This window comes from Leptonotus elevatus, chromosome 4 (assembly GCF_054856555.1).
Source record: "Leptonotus elevatus isolate MCC_2025b chromosome 4, RoL_Lele_1.0, whole genome shotgun sequence".
In the NCBI taxonomy this organism is placed as follows: Eukaryota; Metazoa; Chordata; class Actinopteri; order Syngnathiformes; family Syngnathidae; genus Leptonotus; species Leptonotus elevatus.
Window position 1 is genome coordinate 5,523,473 of NC_141242.1, and position 23,270 is coordinate 5,546,742.

Below are 23,270 nucleotides of genomic sequence, written 5' to 3' on the forward strand. Positions count from 1 at the left end.
CAGCAAGGACACGCATCATTGAGCAGATAATCATTTATTGCATTGAATTTCATACCTAAAATAATAAAATAGAGCTACCATACTGTACATAGGAGACGGAATCGGCAGATTTGAAAGGCATAAGAAAAGAACAGAGAATATATAGAACTTGATGAGTGTCCTTCGTATGAAAACGCACACCTTGCACCCACAGTAACCTTCTAGCCAAGCTGCACTCGTGCCTCTGGTCTTGTGGGCTTGGAGGAGAATAGTAATGAGGGATTGATCGAGCCCACCGGCCGAGGCTGCTTGGTGACCCAAAGCGTCTCTCAGTCGCAGCAGAACTCATCCTCAAGATCCACAAACCGGGCGTCTAAACGATGCCGAGGATGCCGAGACATGACCGACCGTGAGTCCTGAACGGCAAGGTGCGAACTAAGCAACATGTAGTTATTAACACAACAGAGGATTGGGTCAGTGTTGTGATTCGAATGAGATACAATGAAAAGAGGTAAATGTGCAGCAATGTGGCCCGTCGGGGTTTCTTGTTTATCACGTGTCCCAAGTAATTACTTTGGTAGCCCTTTGGTTGGTGCAAGAAACATTCACATTTGCCGTGTCGCTCGTTAAACGTGCCGTAGATTCTTTGCTTATGCTGCTTCTTAACAACTGACACAATCACAGTACTCGCTCATGGCCATGAAAGACAGAGTGGATATTCAAAAAGCATGGCTTAGGTGTCCCAACTGTCCTCTGAAAAAAAAGGTTGCAATAGGACAAAAGTCATGCCTCTTTCACTCAGGATAATCTTCCTGATGACCTACATGGTCCACCCAGGTAGACAAATATTACATTCACTAGTTTTATAAACATGATCGGATTTGTGTGCCCCGTTCGGCTGTGCAATATTGCTGAGACGACTTGGAAGACGTACAGACTTCAAATGAGAACATCCATTTATCCAGTTTCTTCTGGTAAACTTTTGCCCTAGCTCGACCGATGGCATTCCCGGGTAGCTGTGACACAGCGCATCCAAGGTCTCCTCTCGGGTCTCCTCCTGGTTGGACATCGCACCCAACCAGGACAACCTCAAGGACGGATCTGAGAAATCATTGACACAGTTAACCTGATGAGTCCTGTCAATAAGAGTGCGCCCAAACAACATCCACCTATTTTCTTCCATTTATCCAAAGTTGGGCTGTGGCGGCAAAAACCTAAGCAGTTCCTCTCCCCAGCCACTTCATCCAGCTCCTCTCTGGGGGAATCCAAAGACGTGACCATACAAGCCCAGAGACCCGGGGCCACCTACCGGTGAAGTGTAACCAGGAAGGCGTCCAGGAGCACAGATGCCCAAGTCAACTCCTCTGGTTACTCTTGATGTGGAGAAGTAGCTTTTTTTTCCTTCTCTGAACCCCTCCAGAATCACTGAGCTTGTCACTCTACCTCCAAGGGAGAGCTCAGATACCCACGGTGAAACTTGGTCACCTGTATCCGTGATCTCGTTCTTTCAGTCACAATCCATAGATTGAGAGCTTCACTATTTGGTTCAGCCCCTTTATCACCTCAGAAGCGTTTACATAGATCCCTGCAGACATTGCACCAATCCATCCGCCTGTTGATCTCCCACTCCATCCTTCCCTCATGTACAAAACCCCAAACTCCAGTACTTGGGACAGGATCTCACCCCCGACCCAGAGAGAGGACTCCACCCTTTTCCAAATCAAGATCGTGGCATCAGATTTGGAGGTGCCGATTCTCATCCCAACAGCGGCGCACTCTGCTGCGAACTGCTCCAGTGAGAGATGAAGACCGCTGCTAGATGGAGCCAACAGAACTACATCATCTGCGAAAAGCAAAGATACAATAACCGAGGTCATCAATCTGAACCCTGAGAGATTCCGTCCATACATTTTATGAATAGAATCAGTGGCAAAGGGCAGCGTTGGTGGAGTCCAACCCTCACTGGAACAAATCTGATAACTACCAGCAATGCGGACCAAACTTTGATGCCTGTCATACGGGGACCAAACAGTCTATGTTAGGGGTTTGGGTAAACTCCTGTAGGATCTTCTGCAGGACTCCCCAAACGGCACCTTCTCGAAGTCCGCAAAGCACAAGTAGACTGATAGATGAACTCTTTGCTGAGGGTGTAGAGTTGTCCACTATTCCATAGCCAGGACAAAACCCACAGCGCTCCTCCTGAATCTGCCCAGACACCATGCATAGGAAATCCCTTTCGGCCATTTATACCTGTGATTTTGTCCTTTCCGTCACTAACCAAATGGGAACTGCAGATGGACAGGCAAATTGAGAGTTTTTCGTGTTGGCTCAACTTTCTCTTCACCATGACAGACCGGTGCATAGACTTCATCCTCAATTTGTCTGTCTACCTCAGGACTCATCTTGCTCTCTTTCATTACAAGACCTTGACCTCCTCCAAGAGTCTTTTCTGACTGAGAACCATGGCCTCCAATTTTGAGGTGCTTTTTCTCACCCTCGTTGCTAATTTCCCCAGAAAACCCTGATGGTCAGAGATGACATTACCTGGTCACCAACCGGCAAATTCTATACTATACCCCTTGTATGTGCCTAAACATTTCATAAATGTATTTGATGAATCCTTGGCAAAGTCCCAACATCCACCTTGAACAAGTTTGACTTACCGCTGGCAATGCAAACGTCACACGATGTCTGAAAACAATCAGAGTGCACCAAAGTCCCTCCAGTTCTCTTTAGTGTAACTTTGCATTCATAGCTGAGAAGAGGGGAACGTTTTTTTTTTTTTTTTTTTTAAAGGACAATGTTTTTGGGGTTTCATCAAACTTGACAAAGCTGTAAATAAGTGAAGACAAAAGGTAGAGAGGAACAAGGGTTAAACAGTTGAAATAATCACATTTTGTGTAAATAGTAGAGATAACATGATAAATTTCTATTTTTATGGAGGTGCTATATACCCACCAATTGTATTTAAAGGTATTTAAAGGAGAAATATGCTCTCGAAATAATCAGTTATTAGCGATAATCCATACATTCTGTGGAAATCTGCAATCAGATCAGAATCACACACCCTCCTATGTTTAAAGGAGCAAAGTATGGGTTAAAAGGGATCCCGAGGATTCGGTTGTATTCATGACAGGAGGGTGTGTCTGAGTCTCACAAACTTGAGGGAAGTTTCGACTGGTTGTTTTGGCTCTCTAACATTTTAGAATTTACAGCTAGAAACTGATTCTGGGGTTCAATTCCTGCATACGTCCAGGTGACAGCGGTGGCGTGACCCGGGATCGTGACTTGGGGTTTACTGGCGGCGATAGGGGAGGGGAAGGGGCTTGCTGCCCCCTCTGATGTGATAGCCAGAAGTCTGTCTTGTGTGTGCTGTAAAGAACTGTAAGAGCCTGAGATGGTCTTTATTTCTGGTGTCAAGAGCTTGGCTGGTGAGTCGTTGATCTCCCTGATTATGCACGCCACCTTGGCCGGGCACGAGGTCTGAACGGTAAGGGGGCTGTGAGAGTCCTTAGGCCTGGGGAGCTCGCTTTGGTAAACTGTCCTTCCCTTGACAGGGCTCTGTAAGCTAGGACTGTGGAGAGGAGGCGTGTAGCAAGGCGATGCTTCCGCCGAGCCGTACTGTGTCAGGGAAGCGAGGGCGGACTGCTCGGGCAGAACCTGCGGCAGGAAAACCGAACGGAGGCCCGCCAGGCTGTGCTGCGCCAGAGACGCTGCGGCCCCGCCTCCGCTCGCACATGTCCTACCGCAGGACTGTGTGCTGGTGATGATGGGAAAATGTGGCAAGTTCAGACTGCTGGTGATCCTGCCGGCGCTTCCATGACATGACCCCATCTGCTGCGTGATGGCGTGAGAGCTCTGTTGCAGCTGGCTTAGAATCGGGCTGACAGAGCTGGAGATCAGAGGACTTATAGCGCAAGAGGAGGGGGCCGGGAATCTCCCCGCGAGTCTCGCCGCCTCCCCCAGCTGGAGCAAACTAAACGGGTGGGGCGGGGTGGTCATGGCTCCGTGGAAGGGCTGCGGGTGGAGCTGAGCGGCGCAAGTGTAGGAGACGGCGGCCTGGCAGTCGGGGAAGACCGAGGCCAAGTGGGAAGGATGGTAGGCCGGCTGAGCGAGAGGGGTCAGGGGCTGCAGACTGCTGGTGAAGATGGGCTGGGACGTCAGAGTGGGTGAGGGCCCTGTGGAGAGATGAGGCGCTCTGATTGAGGTCAGAGTGGAAGTTTCAACCTCTGTGCGGACTTTTGTCAAACCCACAGGAGAACCGGGCACTGACCCACAGACACTAGATGGCAGCGCTCCAGGGTGGGTTATTTTTGGCTGGCTGATAGGGTCTTTTAGGGGGCCAGGGATGAGAGGATGATGAAAGAGAATGGGGGGTAGCTGGGAGTGGTGAGCCAAAGCCAGTGCCAACGGCGTAGTGGCGGCAGCGGCCTGGAGCGGAGCCTGAATAAGAGGGGCCCAGATGACCGGGGTGGGTGACGAGGGAGCAGGGGGGATGTTCAAGATCTGCGTGTTGCTGGTCTGGATCAGTCGCGTGCACTGGGCCATGTCGCGGTCATGCTGCACTATCCTTTGGATGATCTCGTTCTCTTGGAGGTTTAAGGTGCCAGAGCTTTGGTGATGTTGGACTTTATGCTGAAGAACCGAGTTCCTCTTCCCTGTTGTTAAAAAAGAGGAAGAGAAGCTAGGAATGCATTGTTGGAGACAATGTGCAATATGTTCACAACAGGCAGTCTCTAATTGAGTGATTGACAACTGTTGATCTCATATGGCTCACAAACGAACTGCAGGAAATTAGGCAATTTCACTTAATTGGTCTGAAAATTAATTTGCAAAAAAAGTAGCTTTGTTCATCAACCCATCTATCTATGCCAGTTAAACAGTATCAGATCAACACATCAAATTTGCGATATTTATATATTTTCCAGATCCACAAATATATGCTTCATTTTCACATAGATTTTTCAGATCTACAAACATATCCACGATTTTCACGTGTTTTCTCAAATCCACAAACGTCACATTTCAAAATGAACAGTCGTCCCTCGTTGGAAATTTAAAAACAGAAAACGAAGCCTTATCTGATCTTCTATTATGTGTTTTTTAGTCGGGAAATAAAATACAACCTTAATTTGTTTCCCTTGAGCTCACTCTGCATTGGAACTGGACAACATTCTTCTTCTGCTGCTGCTACTTTTTTCTACGCAGCAGTAGCCAGAAGTACGAGCAGATAAAGAACGTTGCATTTGTCGATCTCAAAAACACCCGTGAAATATACACAAATATATTTGTGTGAATAATTTTGAGACAAATCTCTCCCCATACATGGCTAAAGGTACAATTAGCCTGTGTCATTCATTAAACAAAACAATGTACTTGTCTTCAACTAAATAGGCTCAGATTTCAAGTAAACATCTGAAAACTGGTACCTTGACTTAAGAGTGCTACAGCTTACAAGATACGCCGCCACTTGAGTGACATGGAAAAAAAAAAAACACCTGCAAAAAGCTTGGAGGAGATGCTAACGCTGAACTAAACCTAAATGTCCAAAGAACTTTGTTACTTGACACCTCTTGTCTGTGTGTTTGTGAATTTTGACCTAATTCCTCCGCTTTACAAAAATAGTTGACCTCTTTATATACACATCTATTTATGGTTTATTATCATTTACATTTTACAATACAATGTGAATTTGTATTTATTAAATACACTGTGGTGAGGGTATTACAGTAACTTTTTCCCACACTCCTCTACAGTGGCGGCATATTTGAAGCTTGCTCATACCTCACATTTTTTGGCTTGCAACACAAAGCCCAAAAAAAATGATGGCAGAAAAAAATACATAAAGATGGGATAATCATAAGTCAAGGTACCACTCATAATCACAAAACAATATCAGGACTGTATGGTAGCCTCCAAATTAGCATAAGAGTGATAAGCCATAAATGAAATGGAATTTGTATCCCCAAAGGTCTCACCGATGCGGTCTAGCCGGTCGAGGGCCACCGTCTCGAAGGCTCTCCTCATCATGGGATACTCCTCCAGTACCTCGTTAAAGTTGTCCACCGACAGAGAGTAGAGGCGGCAGTAATTCTCTGCTCGCACACTAGCGGTCCTTCTGCCTCGGGTCAAGAGGCAGATCTCTGCAAGGAGGGCGGGAAGAATGATTATTTACCCAATTGAATGCATGTGAACAGTTTAAAGGAGGTCAAAATGTAAATATAAGTCACACTTTTTTCAAAAGTTTGGCTGGTTGTACTCTGGTGCAACTGCAAATGACTTGAATATATTAAAATCCAAAACCCAAATCCCTGTTCCCTAATCATATTGACTTTCTTTTGGAAAAACTTCTATAGTTTTGTCCAACCGGAACTGGTGCGATGCCGCCAACAAAAGCGTTCGGAAATTCACACGCCCTAACACCACTTTGAGTGTGTGTAGGAAGATTTTTTAAAATGTAAATACAATTTTGGGGATGATTCTTTCTAAAGGATAAAAATACAAATAACAAAAACAAATATCAAACTTTTTTTTGGTGCTCATTCTTGAAATGAAATAAAACGGTCAAAATGGTTTTAGTAAGTGGTAGCTGATGAAACATGAAGAGCGCTGCCTCTGAACTCCACAGATGGAGCACTTAATGCAACTTCTGCAGCTTACAGTTTGTCCTGACCTAATCTGTCGTGCCAGATCAGAAAAATTAAATAAAGCGCCATTAAAAAAAAAAAAAAAAAAATAGACATATTTTTGAGGGCAGACATATTGAGGATATAGACACAAACACACGGGGTCTCTCACGCTCTCACTTCGCTGTCCTGTTTATTGATTTAATCTATTTTAGTCACATGAGCACACGGAACTGCTGACAAATTTATCATCTATGTGTTTGCCCCAACACGTTTTCCCTTCACTTGCAATTTGACCACTGGCGACATCTACTCACCCTAAAAAGATTAACTCGGATTTATAGGAATAGGCTTCTGGACAATTTCTCCCTGATTGGTAAAATTGTGAAAACTGTCATTGATATGTTCCATTACAGCAAAAAAAATAAAAAATACAATTCAGCTACAGCTATAAATATTGTGTTAAAATGGGGGAAACCCCACAGATGAAAGCAAAAATCAAACAATCTCTACTGCTGCTCTTAGTCCCGAGCCCCTTTTAAGGAGATGATGTGGACATTTTTTCCCCAGCCGCAATAGTGCGGGAAGTTAATCTGCTGAGTGCCTGAGCAAAATAAATCAAAACAAGGCAGACTATTACCACTTCTTCACATCAGTGAACTGCTGCCAGCCACGGGCTATATTAGTATGCATTAAACAGCCTGTTTTGTGTGTGTGTGGGGGGGGGGGGGGGCATTACCTCCGAAATAAGAGCCATCTGACAGCTTGGTATCTTGGCTGTTTTTGGTTACGACGCTGACGACACCGTGCTGGATGAAGTACATTTTCTTGCCGATGGTTCCCTCTCTGATGATGTAGTCGCCTGGCTGGAAGACCTCGAAGCGCAGTTTGGTTAGCATGGAGGTGACGAAGTTGGGATCGGCGTTGGCAAACAGAGGCATGGAAGCCACCAGTTTACGGCAGTTGAAGTTGATGATCTCCTGCAGTAGTGGTGGGAAGTAAATGCTTTGTTACTCTACTGAAGGCCATTTTGCAGTTATTTGGAACTTTAAACAACTTAAATGCTGGAGGGGGCCACAAGTTTTTTTTTTTATCAGTACTACTGGATGGCCACATAGGACCACATTTCCTAATCCAGGGGACTGCAACCTGCGGGCTTTGGAGCCACATGTGGCTCTTTAGTTCCTGTCCTGTGGCTCCCTGTGTATCTCTAAAAAAAATGAGTAGAAATGAATATATATTTATTTTGTACATATTTATTTTAATTTTTTAGATAAAGTATTATTTAAATGGAATAATGATTTACATAAAAAATTAATAATTAAATATAAAAAAATGGTCAGAGTCCAATTTTTTGAGTTGTCAGAAAAAGAGACGAAAGTAGTGAAAATGTTTTGGGTTTTTTTTTATACCTAAAAACATCCAAAAAGTGACCATAAAATGTCCATAAAGAAAGAGGAAAAGCAGAAAATTACCATAAAATGTCCATGAAATTGCCAAAAATTGCAGAAAATGAAAATGTGCTATAAAGTAGCTATACAATGTCAAATAACAAAAGAAGAAATTCCGAAGTCCGAGTCTTTTTTTAAAGCAGAAAAAAAGTTTAAAAAGCAACTATAAAATGTCCAAAAACAAAAGACGAAATTACCATAAAATTGACCAACTCAACCCCCCCAAAAGTCTAAAATTGACTTAAGACAACGCTTATAGGCAAATGTCCACCAAATTGCCAAAAATGTCAGAAATTTGACAGAAAAGTCTATAAATATATGAAAAACTAAGTATGAAATATTACAACAACAAAAAAATCCAAAAAAGGAAGCTTGTTATCTATTTGCCCTAAAATGGCTCTTTTGACTGTAAAGGTTGCTGAGCCCTGTCCTAACCAGATATGTGAAAAAAAAGTGCCATTTTATATGTGGACAAAATACATGCAAAATATTTGCTGTTAATATATTTCATTTTTGATAATACATTTTCCAATACATGTATAAAATATCCACTATCTTGCCCCAACAACTAAAAGTTTGAAGCAAACAACTAAATATCCTTTTTCCAGTGCAAAGTGCCCTCTTGCATAGAAATTACTATTCAAGGATGACACAAAACTGCTGAACAAAAAAACAACAGTAAGTGCAAGAACCCCCCCCCCAAAATCAACTCACTCAAATGATGCAGTGTAAATGCTACTACTTCTCAGTACGGGTATTAAGTTATTAAAAAAGAAAAGTCAAGCTACCAAAACACAAGCGTTGCATACAATTGACAGCAAAATTGTCCTTTTTTTAATCTACAAAGTACAGAGGACCTTTTGTTACTTGTGATCTGCCGAATGGGGGCAATCAGAACATCTGTGAGACATTTGATACATTTGCAATCATTATGAAAGTAGCATGTTTAGCAGCGCTCGATTAATGAGGCCCTCATTCACTCTCCAGCATTTACTAATCAGATTACATGACGATAAACATAATGGTGGAAAGATAGAGCTACCGGTAGATTATGCATAGGCCATTTAGATCTATTATAATCTTTTTTTATTTTTTTATTATTCATTCACACTCTAAGTAAAAAATAATTTAATCATAAATGTGTTTTTGCAAATTTCCCACAAAATATAAATGACATTCAAGATATCGAGACAGCCAAATCCACGTAGCGACAGTGGTGGTTAAAGTGAATGTCAAATGTAAAGCCGGGGCTTTACATTTGATTTGATTACATTTCTAATGCAATCAACATATATATAACCCGGCGGCAGTTGTACAGGAGGTAAAAATCCCCAAAGCAGATTACTTCTGACCTCTCGCAGCGGTTCATTCAGCTCCTCCAAAATGCTCTCCTCGTCAAACATCTTGCCCTGGTAGCGGTGCTCGTAGTACTCGTGGATCCTCTGACGCATGTCGGCGGGGAGCTTGTGGAAGGACATGTACTGCTCCACCTGTTTGTACTGCAACGGGACACAAAAAAAAGTGAGCCATTTCTACAGAAAAAAAAAGCAGCAATAAATAATGTATTTGATAATGAAGGCAAAACGCAAAGTCACGGCAAATGTCATATGTGAATTAATCGGTTTGATGCGTTGGCTCAGGGGGCTGACTATAACGTGCCTCATTATGTTAACACTCAACTGTCAGGCCATCTGTGAAACCTGTCCACAGCGGAGGTTTGGGCCTCGGTCCCATCTGACAAATACAGTTGTGCTCTGGAGGCTGCGGCTAATGTTATTAACTACTGTGTCCTTCAGCCATGTACTCTCGCTGGAAAAACACCCCTAATGGACAGTGGAGTTTGTTTTTGCCTCCCTTTCACTATATGCTAACACTCGGCTGTTTGTGATTATGAAGTTTTTATAATGTATAATATCTTAAGAGTGTGTGATTTTCCTTACAGAATGGTTATCGTAATGAGGAAAATGCTTGGTTGTGAGTGACATAGGAGAAATATTAATTTAATTTGTATTATCTATCCTAGGGCTGGGTATCGGTTCTAATTTCCTCAATCGATTCGATTTCGATTCATAAGGTCTTCAATTCGATTCCCTTCAATTCAACCCGAGACCGATTCATTATGGAACATCAATTCTTCTTAAAGTGGAAGTCAACGTTAAACATTTTTTGACAATTATAGGTTATATGTGACCTCACTAGTTTAAACATGACATTCTGATTAATATTACATTTGTGGAATATGAGTTATGCAGGAAAATTCAGCCGTTTTTATACATCTCAGAGGGCGGCCATTTTGCCACTTGCTGTCGACTGAAGATGACATCACAGTTGCTCAGGGCTCAGGCAACGACCAATCACAGTTCATCTGTTTTCTGAAGCTGAGCGGTGATTGGTTGTTACTTGAGCCCTGAGCAACATTGATGTCATCTTCAGTCAACAGCAAGTGGCAAAATGGCCGCCCCCTGAGATGGATAAAAACGGCTAGATTTTGCTTCCTAACTTATATTCCACAAATGTAATATTAACCACAATGTCATGATTAGACTAGTGCGGTCACATATAACATATTATTGTCAAGAATTTTTGGGGGGTGTTGACTGAAATATCAAGGACATGATAAAGATCCCACAAACATTAAATTCCAAATTAAATTTTGCAGAGGCAGTAACTGGTTAAATAATTTAGTTAATTAACAGAATATTGTGTTCTATTGCTATAAAAACATGGAACCTACCAAAAAAAAAGATGAAAGTCTCTTCTTTCATCAGGAAAAACGTATATTTCTATCTGTTTCCGTTTTGCAACATAGCATCATAATATAGCTAAGTTTCATAATTTTTCACAAATTGATTTCAAAATGTGAGTAAATGAGCTTTCCTTCAACATGGACCTGGTTTATCCCTTTTGCTCTGCTCCCACCTGCTGGCCGTTTGTGTAACAACTACCATTTCTTCAACCGTTCTTTGCAGTTGAGAGACTGCATCAAAGCCTCATAAAAAAAACATAAAAAACGTATCAATACGTCTTTGGGACACTTAAAACATTTAAAATGGAACGTATCTATACGTTTTTGGGGAGCAAATGAGTTAAAATAATCGATACGCAGTTTTATGAATCAATATCAGGCTCAAAAAGGAAAATGTGTGATATTGATTATTCGATTGATTTAAACCCAGCCCTGTCCCATCCTCACAATTTCATCTCTTCGACCTGAAAAGTCATCGCAGTGCATTGACGAATCATGTCGTCCTACCTTTTCTTGGTACTGCCTCCTGGAGGAGTCCAGCGACTGAATGAGGGCAGTGGCGTGCCCCACAAACATGGCAAAACAGGTTGCGCCGACAATCATACTGAGGATGGTGAGCCACACGTCGGCCATTCCTATTGGCGGGTACAGCCCGTAACCGATGCATAGCATGTGGCTCATGGCTTTGAAGAGGGCGTAAGAATATTGCTGACCCCACGTGTCATTCTGAAGGAGCAAAATGAACAATAGCTGCATCAGGTACCAAATGACGGGCCGTCACTACTAGTTGCAGGTATACATCAGAATCTTTTTTTTTCTGTCGATGTGGTTTATCCGAGACGATTACGAATGAAAACATACCACCATCTTATTTCGAGTGACCCAACAATCGGGAGGGAAGTCCTGCAGCATGGGAACCAGAAACTGCAGACAGCCGTCCCAGTGACACAGCAGCAGCATCATACCAATCAGGTTCATGATACGCACCATGGCACTGGCCAGGTCATAGGTCATATGGAAAACCTAAAACACACACACAGATTATCACCATTAATGGACATGAAACAATGTGACGAATCGCTCTTAGTAAATACATCTATGAAATTTGAATTCTCACTCATGCAATCAGAGGATTTGCAAAATGGAGTCTGTTCTGTTCTCTGTATGCTGATGGCTACAGTTGGGCCATAGCAGACTATAGTGCTCTTAATCCTCCATAGAGAACAAAAGGCTATTCCAACATTGCGTAATAACCTGCCAACATTATTACTGGCCTATGGGGAATGTATGTCACCTGACATTATAGGATATTAACTAAATGTAATAGTGTTGGGAAAGATCACACTTAAATAAGTGTGTTAGTTTGATACAATATTGATCAATGTTTAAAAAATACTACAGAATTTTGAGATTAAAGTCAGAATTCTAACTTCAAAGTAAGAATTCTGAGAATAAAGTGAGAATCCTGCCAAACTGGCCCTAATCCTCTTCTGTAGATATGATATATTCGATACACGGAAAACAGGGGAAAATGGGGACCCCCAATGGGGGTAAGGGGGGAGAACCCCCCAAGCGAGTGAACGAGATTGTAATTGCTGCAATGGTCTTATTTTGCGGATCCGATCAATGATATCATTGATCGATCTGCATTTTATGACATTACGACCGAATTTTCCACAAACTGCAAAATATGAGCCGATCAGATCTGCAGTATGTTAAGCCAATTTATCGTACCGCGTACGTGTGCAAATGTTTGGCCACTTACAATACGACAATAGATTTTCATCATTCTGCTACATTTTTGACTGAGTGATTCTGATGATGACACCAAAAGGAACCTCATAGTGATATTATCAACATACGGTTAAAATCACAAGTTTTGATAGCCTCAAAAGTCAAAAGTGAGCATTTTTAACAGAAATGTCTTTTTGGGGTTAGGGGACCTGAAAACACGGCGATGGGTGTAACTAACTCATTAGTAAGTGTGGGTAAATACAGTTTCTCAATTTGTGTCAAATGTACCTCTTCCCACTGGTGGATGTAGCGGATGAGTCTGGAGAGGCGGAGCAGGCGCAGCAGACTGAGGATTTTGGTGAAGCGCACGATCCTCAGGGCTCGCGCAGTCTTGTAAAAATCGGAGTCAATGCGAGTCTCTACGATGAGAAAGATGTAGTCCACGGGTATAGATGAGATGAAATCCACCACAAACCAGCTCTTCAGGTACTTGATCTTGATCTTTTGCGGGTCCAGAATGATCTCAGTGTTGTCCTCTTTGACGATACCCGTGCGAAAGTTGAGGACCAGGTCCATGAGGAAGAAGGTGTCCGAGACCACGTTGAAGACGATCCAGGGCGGCGTGTGCTCATCCTTGAAGAAGGTGATGCCCACGGGGATGATGATGAGGTTTCCCACCATCAGAAGAAGCATGGTCAGATCCCAGTAGAACCTACAACATACAGAAACACCCACAGCCCAAGTCGAAAACCATTTGGGTACAATGAATTAGTTGCAGTGGGGAAAACGATGAGTCAAGCTGTTGCAGGTCAGATGGAAGAAAAAATATTATTTTGGGGGGGGGGGGGGGGGGGTGACTACATATGTATTTTGAAAAACTTGAATGCCATTAAGCATCAACCAGTCTCCAAAAGCGTGTATACATTTTATCTGCAAATGACATATTACTGCAGTAATACAAAGTACAAAATCAGATTATTTTACAAAAGAAAATGTCACAGGAAAACTAGCAAAAATCTCACATAAAGTACTTATACTGAAATAATGAAGATCATGTCTCACTTTATTTACTCACAAATTTTTAGTGTGAAATCTATTTAGTTGAAAACAAAAGTTGATATACAATGTGTCAGAAAAGTTTAATATATGTAACAAGCTGTGTAGAAAATAGTAGAATCAGAAGCACAAAAATTGTTTTGGATTAATCGTGATTAATTATGGAAAAGTGTGTGATTATTTCGTTTTTAAAAATGTAATTGCATGACAGCACTAAAATGTTTTTCTCACACATTCCATACTCACAGGAAGTTTATACTTCTTCCTACTCCTTTTCGAACTTACTAGTACTACCAACAGACTGGGTTGATGGCTGTCTTACTTTATATCTCTTGTTTCTTAATATGATGTTAAGTTTTGTTTCTTATTTGCTTTTTTCACTTCAAATCATTTTTGCTGTTTACAAGTTTTGGCTTCACAATGTTTATTTTCGTTATTTTGAATTGTTATTTTTGTGCATGTTTGAAATAAAAATTCTAATCAAATGGGCTTAGCTTTAATTGCCCCCGCACTGGCTTTTCTTACCGAAAGTTGTATTTTTTTTATTTTTTTTTTATCATGCTGGTATGTTCCATTCCATTACTTTGTGGGTACTGATGATACTTTACCATGTTGGCATATAATATTTGTATTACCTCTGTTGGTATTTAATTATTGCTGCAACATATCTCATTCCAAAATTGTATAAATTATTATTTAAAAAGTACTGTATCTGTATATAATGTTCCAGTTTTCTAAACATGCTATTAATTAGTAGGACTTGTATGGATGTAATTTAAATATTAGGGAAGCGGAAGTTTAATGAATACTGTGTATATTGATGGAAGATTTAATAAGTTATCTTCTTACCGCTCCTTTTTCTGAGTAGCAGATGTTTAGCTTTCTTTATTGCTACAGGTATACATGATGATGGTTTTTTTTTTCTTGTTTGATTGTTCGTTATAATGTATTGCTATGTTTGGCTTTTTTGGAACATGTCATTGTTTGATCTGCTCAAAATTAATAAATCAATTGAATTCAAATCAATCAATCAACAACTAAATCTATTGTACAAATGGAAACAGGTGGAAATAAAGGTTTGCATTTAGGTGAAGAGCATTTAATTGTTGGCCAGCATAGACCAAATAAGAAGTTATTTGTTGTAAATATTGTTATAAATGTTCTTCGGACCAATTCAATTCAATTGGATCATCTCCTGTGGCGCAACTGATCTCTCACGACACACTAATGTTTCAAGACACAGCCGTTTGGGAATCACTGTTTACTAATAAGTTAGGCTTAAGAAAACACAAATTAAGAAAGTCAAGGAGTTAATACATAGGTTTGCCACAAGCCTGTGCCTGATTTTAGTAAATGATTATTATTATTTTTTTAAATGATGTTCCAAAATCAACATGACCTAACTGGAACCTACCAAAATCCATCATGATTATGAATTGTGTTAAGAATCACTGGTGAAGTGATGCACATGTTGCTAAAAAAGTAGCTTCATCTTAAATGTCAAACTTTGCAGAACTTTTGCATGATTTTCTGCTGAATATCTCTGAGAACACGATGCCTCTATTTTTGTCCAACATTGTGCTTCAGGGCACAAGGATGGGGAGACTAAAAGTCCATCTGATTTTCTCATGAGAAAATATTGATTTTCACACCTGACTCAGTGCTCAGGAATCAGCACTGGTGAAGCTCTGCTCCGTCTCGAGCTGCGTGACCAATTGATTTTAGCCATCATATCTACATCGCCTTTGTTTTTGCATGCTGCATTAGATTTCTCCTTGAAGTAGCTGATGTATGAAGGACCTTTTATAAAAGTCGACCACAGAGTGATTCCAATCTCAATACGATACTAAGGCACAGCAATAATCAGCCCATTGCTTCTCAGCCAAGCCGTGTGTGAGATCGCACGCACAATCCATCTCAGAGAACTAATTAACCTCCAATCGATCAACTAGCAGCCTGACACACCTGCGCACCGGTACCAGAGAACACAAATCAACAGCCTCCAAAGAAGGACCCCTGAAGGTACTCGTGACATGAGAGCGCATCAACACACCGCATCCTCAAAAACCAACTTGTTTCCCGAGGGATGAATGTTGATCAGCAAAGGATTCACTTTCAGAGCTGATTAAATGAGGCTCTCACCTTCCTGTCAACAAGTGCCAATGTAATCTATTCCTGAATAGACGCCAGGCAGCTTGTGATGAGGATAAGAATTCATACGATGGCAGCAAATCGATCCATAATGATGATAATGGTATAATAATAAGAACACTGTGTTTCAATGTAGCGTGATCACCTGCAGCCAATGACGGCCAAGCAAGGCGTATCATGAGAAATTATTCGAGTCGGGCGTGTGTCTTGACCTCCGCCGAACCCCTGAGACTGACTCACCGAACCCCTGGGGTTCGATTGAACCCAGATTAGGAACTACTGGTGTAGGCCAAAGCACCGGTTCATTGCTTAGGCTCGGATCACTTAAAAGGCAAGATACACCAACTTAACACAACTGTCACGTAAGCATCCACTAATGTGAAAATGAAAAAAATCAAATAAAAGGAGTCATGTTTGAGGTTGTTTATAAAAATGTGATTGTTTGAGTGATTGTGCCTCTTGTTGTTGAGGGAAGATTTCAAATTAAAGACAGTAGTGACATATCCTAAACGGTATGTAAACTTGTGAGCACATTGGTGAGAAAAAAAGCTTAATGTTCATAAAATCCAAAATACTGTGGCAATTGTTTTGATATTTTCAGAGGTTGCAGTGGACATGAGTAGAGATGTACCTGTGAATTTTGGTGACGATTGTATTTTTGTGTCTTGAAGTAGTGTTTAGCTTTTGTCCATTTACAGTTGTGCTCATACGCTTATATACCCGTCAACTACGTACAACTGTAGACATGAATGTGTACTAAAACAATACTTCATTGAAAATCGTTGGTTTTAGTCACTTCGTCGGTGGTGTAAATTAATAATACATAGTCAATTAAATCGTTCTTAGAGCATTTACTCAGTTGTCTTAGAAGACGTCAAAATAAAAACTCAAGATTCTATTGTGAAAACCAATAGCATTATTGAGATTGTAAATATTTTTATAATATACAGAAGGCTACTTATAAACTTAGAGGCCACTCCTCCTGGCTGACGTAGAACATAGCATACCCCAATTCATTTCCGGTTCTGTTAGCGAGTAGATTTTCTCTCCAGAGTCATTAATTTGCCTGCTATTTTGCTGTTCAAAGTTGAACAGGCTCTGCTTTAACGTGGTTTCTGTCAGATGTCAATCATCTAAGCACTTCATTCGGGTGTTATCTGTGGCAGCCGCGTCAATCTTGGGTTAGCGTAGCAATTAGCATGGCTTCTCCCTTCGCCAGAACGATACTTATAAAAATGTAGCTTACTTGCTGCCACGGAGGCGATGATCACTGACTTGGGAGCAACTCTGCAACGTGATTAGTCGCAGCAGTAGCCAGCCAAAGGTCACTGCTAGCTAGAAGGTTCGGCGTAAATAGCATCGAGTTGTACTACAAGTGGTGGGCGATGTAAGTGACGCAGTCTCGGTGGTTGATTCACAGTTTTGCTATTCAATGGGTTTTAAATGGGTCAACCCTACTTTTTTTTTTTTTTTTTTACAATAATATGTTCTATGCCGCCCCACTCGTCTAAATATGGTATTCTGGTTAATATTGTGTTAGTGGAATATGAGTTATGAAGCAAAATCCAGCCATTTTTATCCATCTCAGGGGGCGGCCATTTTGCCACTTACTGTCGACTGAAGATGACATCAATGTTACTCAGGTCTCAGGTAACAACCAATCACCAATCAGAAAATAGGTGAGCTGTGATTAGTCGTTGCCTGAGTCCTGAGCTACTGTGATGTCATCTTCAGTTGACATCAAGTGGCAAAAATGGCTGCCCCCTTAGATGGATTAAAAACGACTGGGTTTTGCTTCATAACTCATATTCCGCAAATGTAATATTAATCAGGGTGTCATGTTTAGACTAGTGAGGTCACATATAACATATTGTCAAGAAATGTTTAAGGTTGACTTCCACTTTTAACGATGCGCAAGATTTTAATTTTGCCACGCAACTGCAAAGCGAAACCGTTTATTTCGAGCCTTGCGTTGACGAAACCGATTGGTCCTCTTTCCGTACATCTTGTTTTTCTGTCAAACCAAGTATTCGCATTGCTCTCTTCATCTGCCTGTTGTCGCTGCGGTGACACAATGGTCCTAATTGCTCATCCCTTCCCTGGCTAAATCCTCCGTTATCTCCTGGGAATCCATGTCAACTCCAGAAGTCAGCTCCCAACCAGCCAGATGTTGAGTAGTTAGCATTACGGCTGTGCACACGTCACCGCGCTGTGGAACATCGGAACAGCTGGACCGCAAAAAAAGTGCGACGGGGACAGTGCATTTCCGGCCCCTTCCGCAGACCCTCCTGTTAGCTCACCAGCTGACTGTGCACGCAGCGTTCGACCCACAAAGATCAGGCAACTTCGCTGGTGCAATCTGCCACTTTCGTCAAAATAAAGCTCGCAGTTGTGGGGACTGCGCACCTCTCCGGAGAGGAATCTTGCACGATTTGGGTCAGAGTTAAAAAGCACGAGAGCACAAAGAGAGAGGAGTTATAAGCGAAGTGAACACAAAAAGGCTTAAAATTGCGAAAGGAGCTTAGATCAAGCAGGACAGCTGAAAAAGGGGATCACATTTGTACTGGAGATACTTATCTCTTGTTGCCAGACTGCAGCTGAAGCACAACAGCCTGCATCAGCTCAGTGGCTTAACACACACCTGTACTGACTGAGGCTCAGGCCCGCCTTCATATTAACATGCAAGTGAGTCCAGAACGCTTGCCGCTGTATCCACTGCAGCCATAATAAAAAAATTAAAAAAACAGCAGCCATTCATTACACAGTGGTTGAAAATACGCACGGCCGAGAAGTTATATCAGAAATTACAGTGACTTTGGGTCAAATTAACACACCCATAATACATTATTATTTTCTTGCACAGAGAAAAAAGCATTTGGTTTATTTATAGGTTCTTTGTTTTCCATCTTAACAGCAAAATGGAGCTGGAGAGTTGTTAGGTGGTTCACGTCTGCCTCCTCACAGTTCAGGTTCAAGTTCGAATGCCGGCTCCGACCTTCCTGTGCAGCGTTTGCATGTTCTCCCTCTTCGCACATTCCAAAAATATGCATGTAGCGTTAATTGAAGACTCTAAAGTTTCCATAGAGTGTGAATGGTTGTTGGTCTTTATGTTCCCTGCGACTAACTGGCCATCAGTTCAGGGCGTTGCCCACTTCTCGCCCAAATATAGCTGGGATCGGCTCCAGCATGGCCATGGCCCAAATGAGGACAAGCAATAGAGAAAACACAATAAATAAATGTCTGCTAACAAAAAAATATTTTTTTGGAATGTTTTTCATGTTTCTATAGTGCGAAAGAAAACTTGTCCGATTGGAAATTTGGCTCCGAAAAAATCAGTTGGTTTTAAGGGGCTGACCTTAAAAGGATTCATGATTTTGAGATAGTAATAGAACAGCCATCAGCATGCATTGTAGGGGTTGCGTCTGCAACTAACAGCTATTTCAGTTACTGATGAATCTGTTGATTATTTTCTCGATTAATTGAGGAATCAGATCAAAACAAACATCTCCGTGGCATTTGTCGAAAACAGAACATTAATTCAAATTGACCGCACACAAACATAAATTAATTTTAATTCAGATACTGGATAGGTCTAATGTGAGGAAAATCCGTAAAAATGTTGATTATTGTTTTCCAAAGTAAAAGCAATTGTTTTATTTTGGTTCGAAAAAAGATAATCATGGAAGACTACGGAAAAGGGGGGATGTTTACTGTTGAAGAGATGAAATGCCGAGTATTTGGACAATTTTAAATCTAAAACAATCCAGGGATTATTAAAAAATAATTAGATTAAATTGATAATCAACTATTTGGCGATTCATCGTTGCACCTCTAATGCATTGCGTGCAGTGGTTCGTTATTTTGGCGTTACACATTATGTGATATGTTCACATTTAAATCCAGTAAGGCTATCTAGTTCTTTAACATTGCCATTGATGAGTAAACTTGACAATTCCATTTTTCAACGGGGATGAATGGGGGAGAGTCTGATGCTGCTCTACTGTAAATTTCAAACTTGGAAACAAGATGGCAAGGAGGCACCATTTTAGATACAAGATCAGCCCAGTTTGTTAGTCCACTGGGAGAAACATTTTTTTCAAACCGACCTTCGTTCTACTGATGATTATAAAATTACGGAAAATACTTTTATTTGGTATATACATCCTGTGCATCTTGAAAAAAGTGAAATGCTGTAAAATGGCTGGCAGTGGACTTACACATTACTGGTTATAAGTAAAAAGTTACAAGTACGGTGAGACATTACCGTTTATACATAATTTATGCATTACCGGTTATAAGCAAGCACCTATTGTGAGTCCCATTTGATGGAAACAACGGTAAAGCAGCAATCACAATAGCCATGATATAACATGCAAAGTGTGCACTTTAAAGAATGGTGGGTTGAGTAGGATAGGCGATATGTTCAAAAGTCTAAGCGTGATGCCATGACACCTCGTCCACAGCAGAGAGCAAACAGCTGGGTGTCTTGATTCCATTCCAATCTCTCTTTCCGTCCGTCTATGTCAGCGTGTCGCGGGGTGGCACCCGCCCCAACCACAACATCTCCGCTCCATTAAACTAATTGTCCTGTAATAATCCCGCCTGATGTGTGCTTCTAATATCTTGAATGGTCATGTTACCTTATTTTGATTACCCCATTTCCAAGCCCCTGCTGGATTCTCTCTAATCTAATCCACTGGGCCTCACTAAATGATACAAAAAAAAAAAGTGTAATTCAGATGAGTGGGAAAAGAAAACTCGCGGTGACACACATTTGGTGGCTGAGTATGCAGGTTAGATACCAAGAAATGGGGATGGTAGGCAGAATGCTATCAAGTGTGTAAAACTGCCTCAAAAACGCCGGATTGCAATTTAGATTGGTTTGATGCGTTTGTTTGGAAAAGTGGTAGGTTGGATCGGCCATGAAAAACATTCCCGCATAGCCAGGAAGGAGCTAATGTGATTGTCAGGTGTTTTGAATGCTAATCAGCACATTTAGCAGGCATGAAATGATTCTCAGTGAGAGTGGCCTTTAGTGTATGTGTGATTAGGTCTTGAGTCGAGGGTCCTTTTCAGAAATTAAGCAATTTATCTAGCGATTGTGGCACGATCAGTATATGCTCTGTATTAGCACGCCCAGCTGATTGTCGTATTTTGCTAGATAGGATCAATCTTATTAGAATTCTGCTGTAAAAAAAAAATAATGATGGAAGTAGTGTGCCAGAGTTGTGTTGTACTAATTTCCGTATGCTGCTATTGTGGTTTTTTACTCATGCAGAACTTTGCTGTGCTGGACCACAATCATGAAGTATTACCTTTATTATTTCAATCAATGCAAAGCACTAGTTTTGTAGCAATGAATGCATTTGAATACACTTTTTGCACTTGATGAAATTAAATGATATGTGCAATTTGTAATTCCAAAAGATGTGTAAAGCTTTCAAATTGACTGCACGTGAATTACCTAAAATCACTGTATGGGTGTATAATCCAGAATCCGGCAGATTTGACACGTTCCCTCTCGTGCTCCACGGCCCTCTCACTCCCCAACATCCGCAGAGAGAACTTGTTGACGCCCGGTTGGAGCATCGCCCCGAACTGCCGGTGCATGAATCCGGCTTGGTAGAGCCGCTCATCCTCGGGGATGATTTGCTCGGTACCTTCCAACTTGATGAAACTCGTCTGGTCGAACAGCGCCGATTGGCCGGCCGCCGCACCCCTCAGACCCTCTGCCGACGGGCCGCGCTCTACGGGGGAACCGTCTTCCACGCCTGCGTCCGCCTCCGGGATGAGGCGGCGCTGCTCCGCCGCATCTGAGCCGGGAGGATGCCGCCCGCTGATGGAAGAGCCCCTGAAACGGCGACAGTCCCCGTTCAAGTTGGTCTTCCCGGCAGCGTCCCTGCTGCCCTCTTCGATGCTCCTGCAACTGCTTGCGGGAGACAGAGAGGACAAATGTCTCAGCAGAATACTTTTCCTCTTTGTGTCCTTGTCACCGCCGTCTCCATCGTCCACCGTAAAAGGTCTTTGCCCAATGTTTTGCGGCAAGCTGTAGAGCCGCTTGCGCATGGAAGACTGGAACCTTTCCATTTGTTTACGGGAGGGGAGCACAGTGGGAAGGAGCAGGGGGGTGAATCATTTGTAGTGCCAGCGAAGGCAAAACACCGAGGAGGCGCATCGGCAGGACGGGTCGGATTTGACACTTGGGACGTGCCTCGCTTTGCCACGCCAGCCCGGGTCCAAACATTGGAGATGCGTCAACAATCAAAGTCCGCCGCGTGTGGAGGAGGCTGTTCGTAAACGCGTGTAGATCCACAGTTTGTAGACGAGACGGCATCAGGATGCAAGCGTGCTGAGCGTCGGACGTGCAGGAGGAGTGAAAGAATGTGACTGCTGCTGCTGCTGCTGCTGCTGCTCAGCTCCTCTATGACAAAGCATGGTCTCTCTGCACCTCCCTACAGGATAAATGCGCGGTGACAGCACAAGGTGGTGACACGCATGCACGCACATGGCGCATGCCACCTGCTTCCTGACGCCCCCGATCCATCCAACACCAGGTACACTTGCACAGTGCACGGTTTCTCAACCTTTACTGGCCAAAGGCACATTTTGTTTACGCCTTGCATAGCACCAAAAAAGTATATAAAAAAAGTATATAAAAGTATACTGAAATAACTACGATGCTGTATTTATTAACTCACAAATTTACTTATACCAAACAGCGTCGAATTGAGACGAAAGGTTGTCAAAAATTATATATATTTTTTTAAACAATCGATCATCAAATTAATCTAAAATTTATTATAATAATCATGTAATCATGTGAAAACTGTCCAAATCTATATTTTTAAAAGTTGGCTCAAGACACAGCTTTTTACTTTTACACTTTTAATTTATTAATCTCACTGTATTTTAGCTTTTAGCTCATTTCATCATATTGTCTTTTAGCATTGTATTTTGCTGTCTTTTAGCTTTTTAGCTCCAGTGTCTCCTCATGGTGGGGCAACCGCACTGGGAGGGGTGGATCGCCTTTTCATTTGGGCAGGGGGGTTGTCCTGAAGGTTCCTTAGGCTCTACACCGTGTGTAGGTCCTACCACGGTCATTCTGGGCCAGGGGTCTCTGGAAATGGGTCCTTATGGCAGTGGGCTGTCATCCCTCTCAGTATGGATGAGCTCCCCTTGGGTGCTTTTCCTCACATGGTTCCTCTGTGCCCCACCATGTCTTTTTACATAGTTCTGAGGTGGCGCCTGTGTCTGGGGAGGGGGTCTTTTTATATTTTGTACTATGAATGTTTTAATTACACAACACTTAGAATTGTGCTTTTATGTATATAAATTGCTATATAAATACATTTTAATTTTATTTGAAATCCTCCGATTTAAATGTTCTCAGACGTATTCTAGTCCTTCCTTATTGTTTTTGTGTTTAAGAGACAAGTAAGTAGACATTTGCAAAACATTTGCTTTTACTTTGGAAATCAATAACAGAACCAGCAACTGGATCAATTAAAAAAAAAATGGTGAGTACAT

At 41.9% G+C, this 23,270-nt stretch overlaps 1 protein-coding gene across 1 annotated transcript; it reads right to left on the reverse strand.

The window, feature by feature from the left end:
- Positions 1-18: 18 nt before the first annotated feature.
- Positions 19-22,117, reverse strand: LOC147175127 (potassium/sodium hyperpolarization-activated cyclic nucleotide-gated channel 3-like). Its single transcript, XM_086073001.1, has 8 exons — positions 21,208-22,117; positions 12,825-13,248; positions 11,664-11,825; positions 11,310-11,528; positions 9,409-9,555; positions 7,345-7,585; positions 5,958-6,122; positions 19-4,637 (listed from the first exon to the last, which is right to left on the reverse strand). The coding sequence occupies exons 1-8, from the start codon at positions 21,828-21,830 to the stop codon at positions 3,133-3,135; spliced, it is 3,486 nt and encodes a 1,161-aa protein (XP_085929127.1). The 5' UTR covers positions 21,831-22,117; the 3' UTR covers positions 19-3,132.
- Between the last annotated feature and the right edge of the window lie 1,153 nt (positions 22,118-23,270).

What these genes read in the sequence shown, in the direction of transcription:
- LOC147175127 (XM_086073001.1), bottom strand. Translation starts at nt 21,830, where the DNA reads ATGGAAAGGTTCCAGTCTTCCATGCGCAAGCGGCTCTACAGCTTGCCG. An exon ending in ACATCCACCAGTGGGAAGAG is followed by an intron (nt 11,826 to 12,824) that starts GTACATTTGACA and finishes TGTGTGTTTTAG; the next exon opens with GTTTTCCATATGACCTATGA. An exon ending in AGATGGCTCTTATTTCGGAG is followed by an intron (nt 6,123 to 7,344) that starts GTAATGCCCCCC and finishes CCCTCCTTGCAG; the next exon opens with AGATCTGCCTCTTGACCCGA.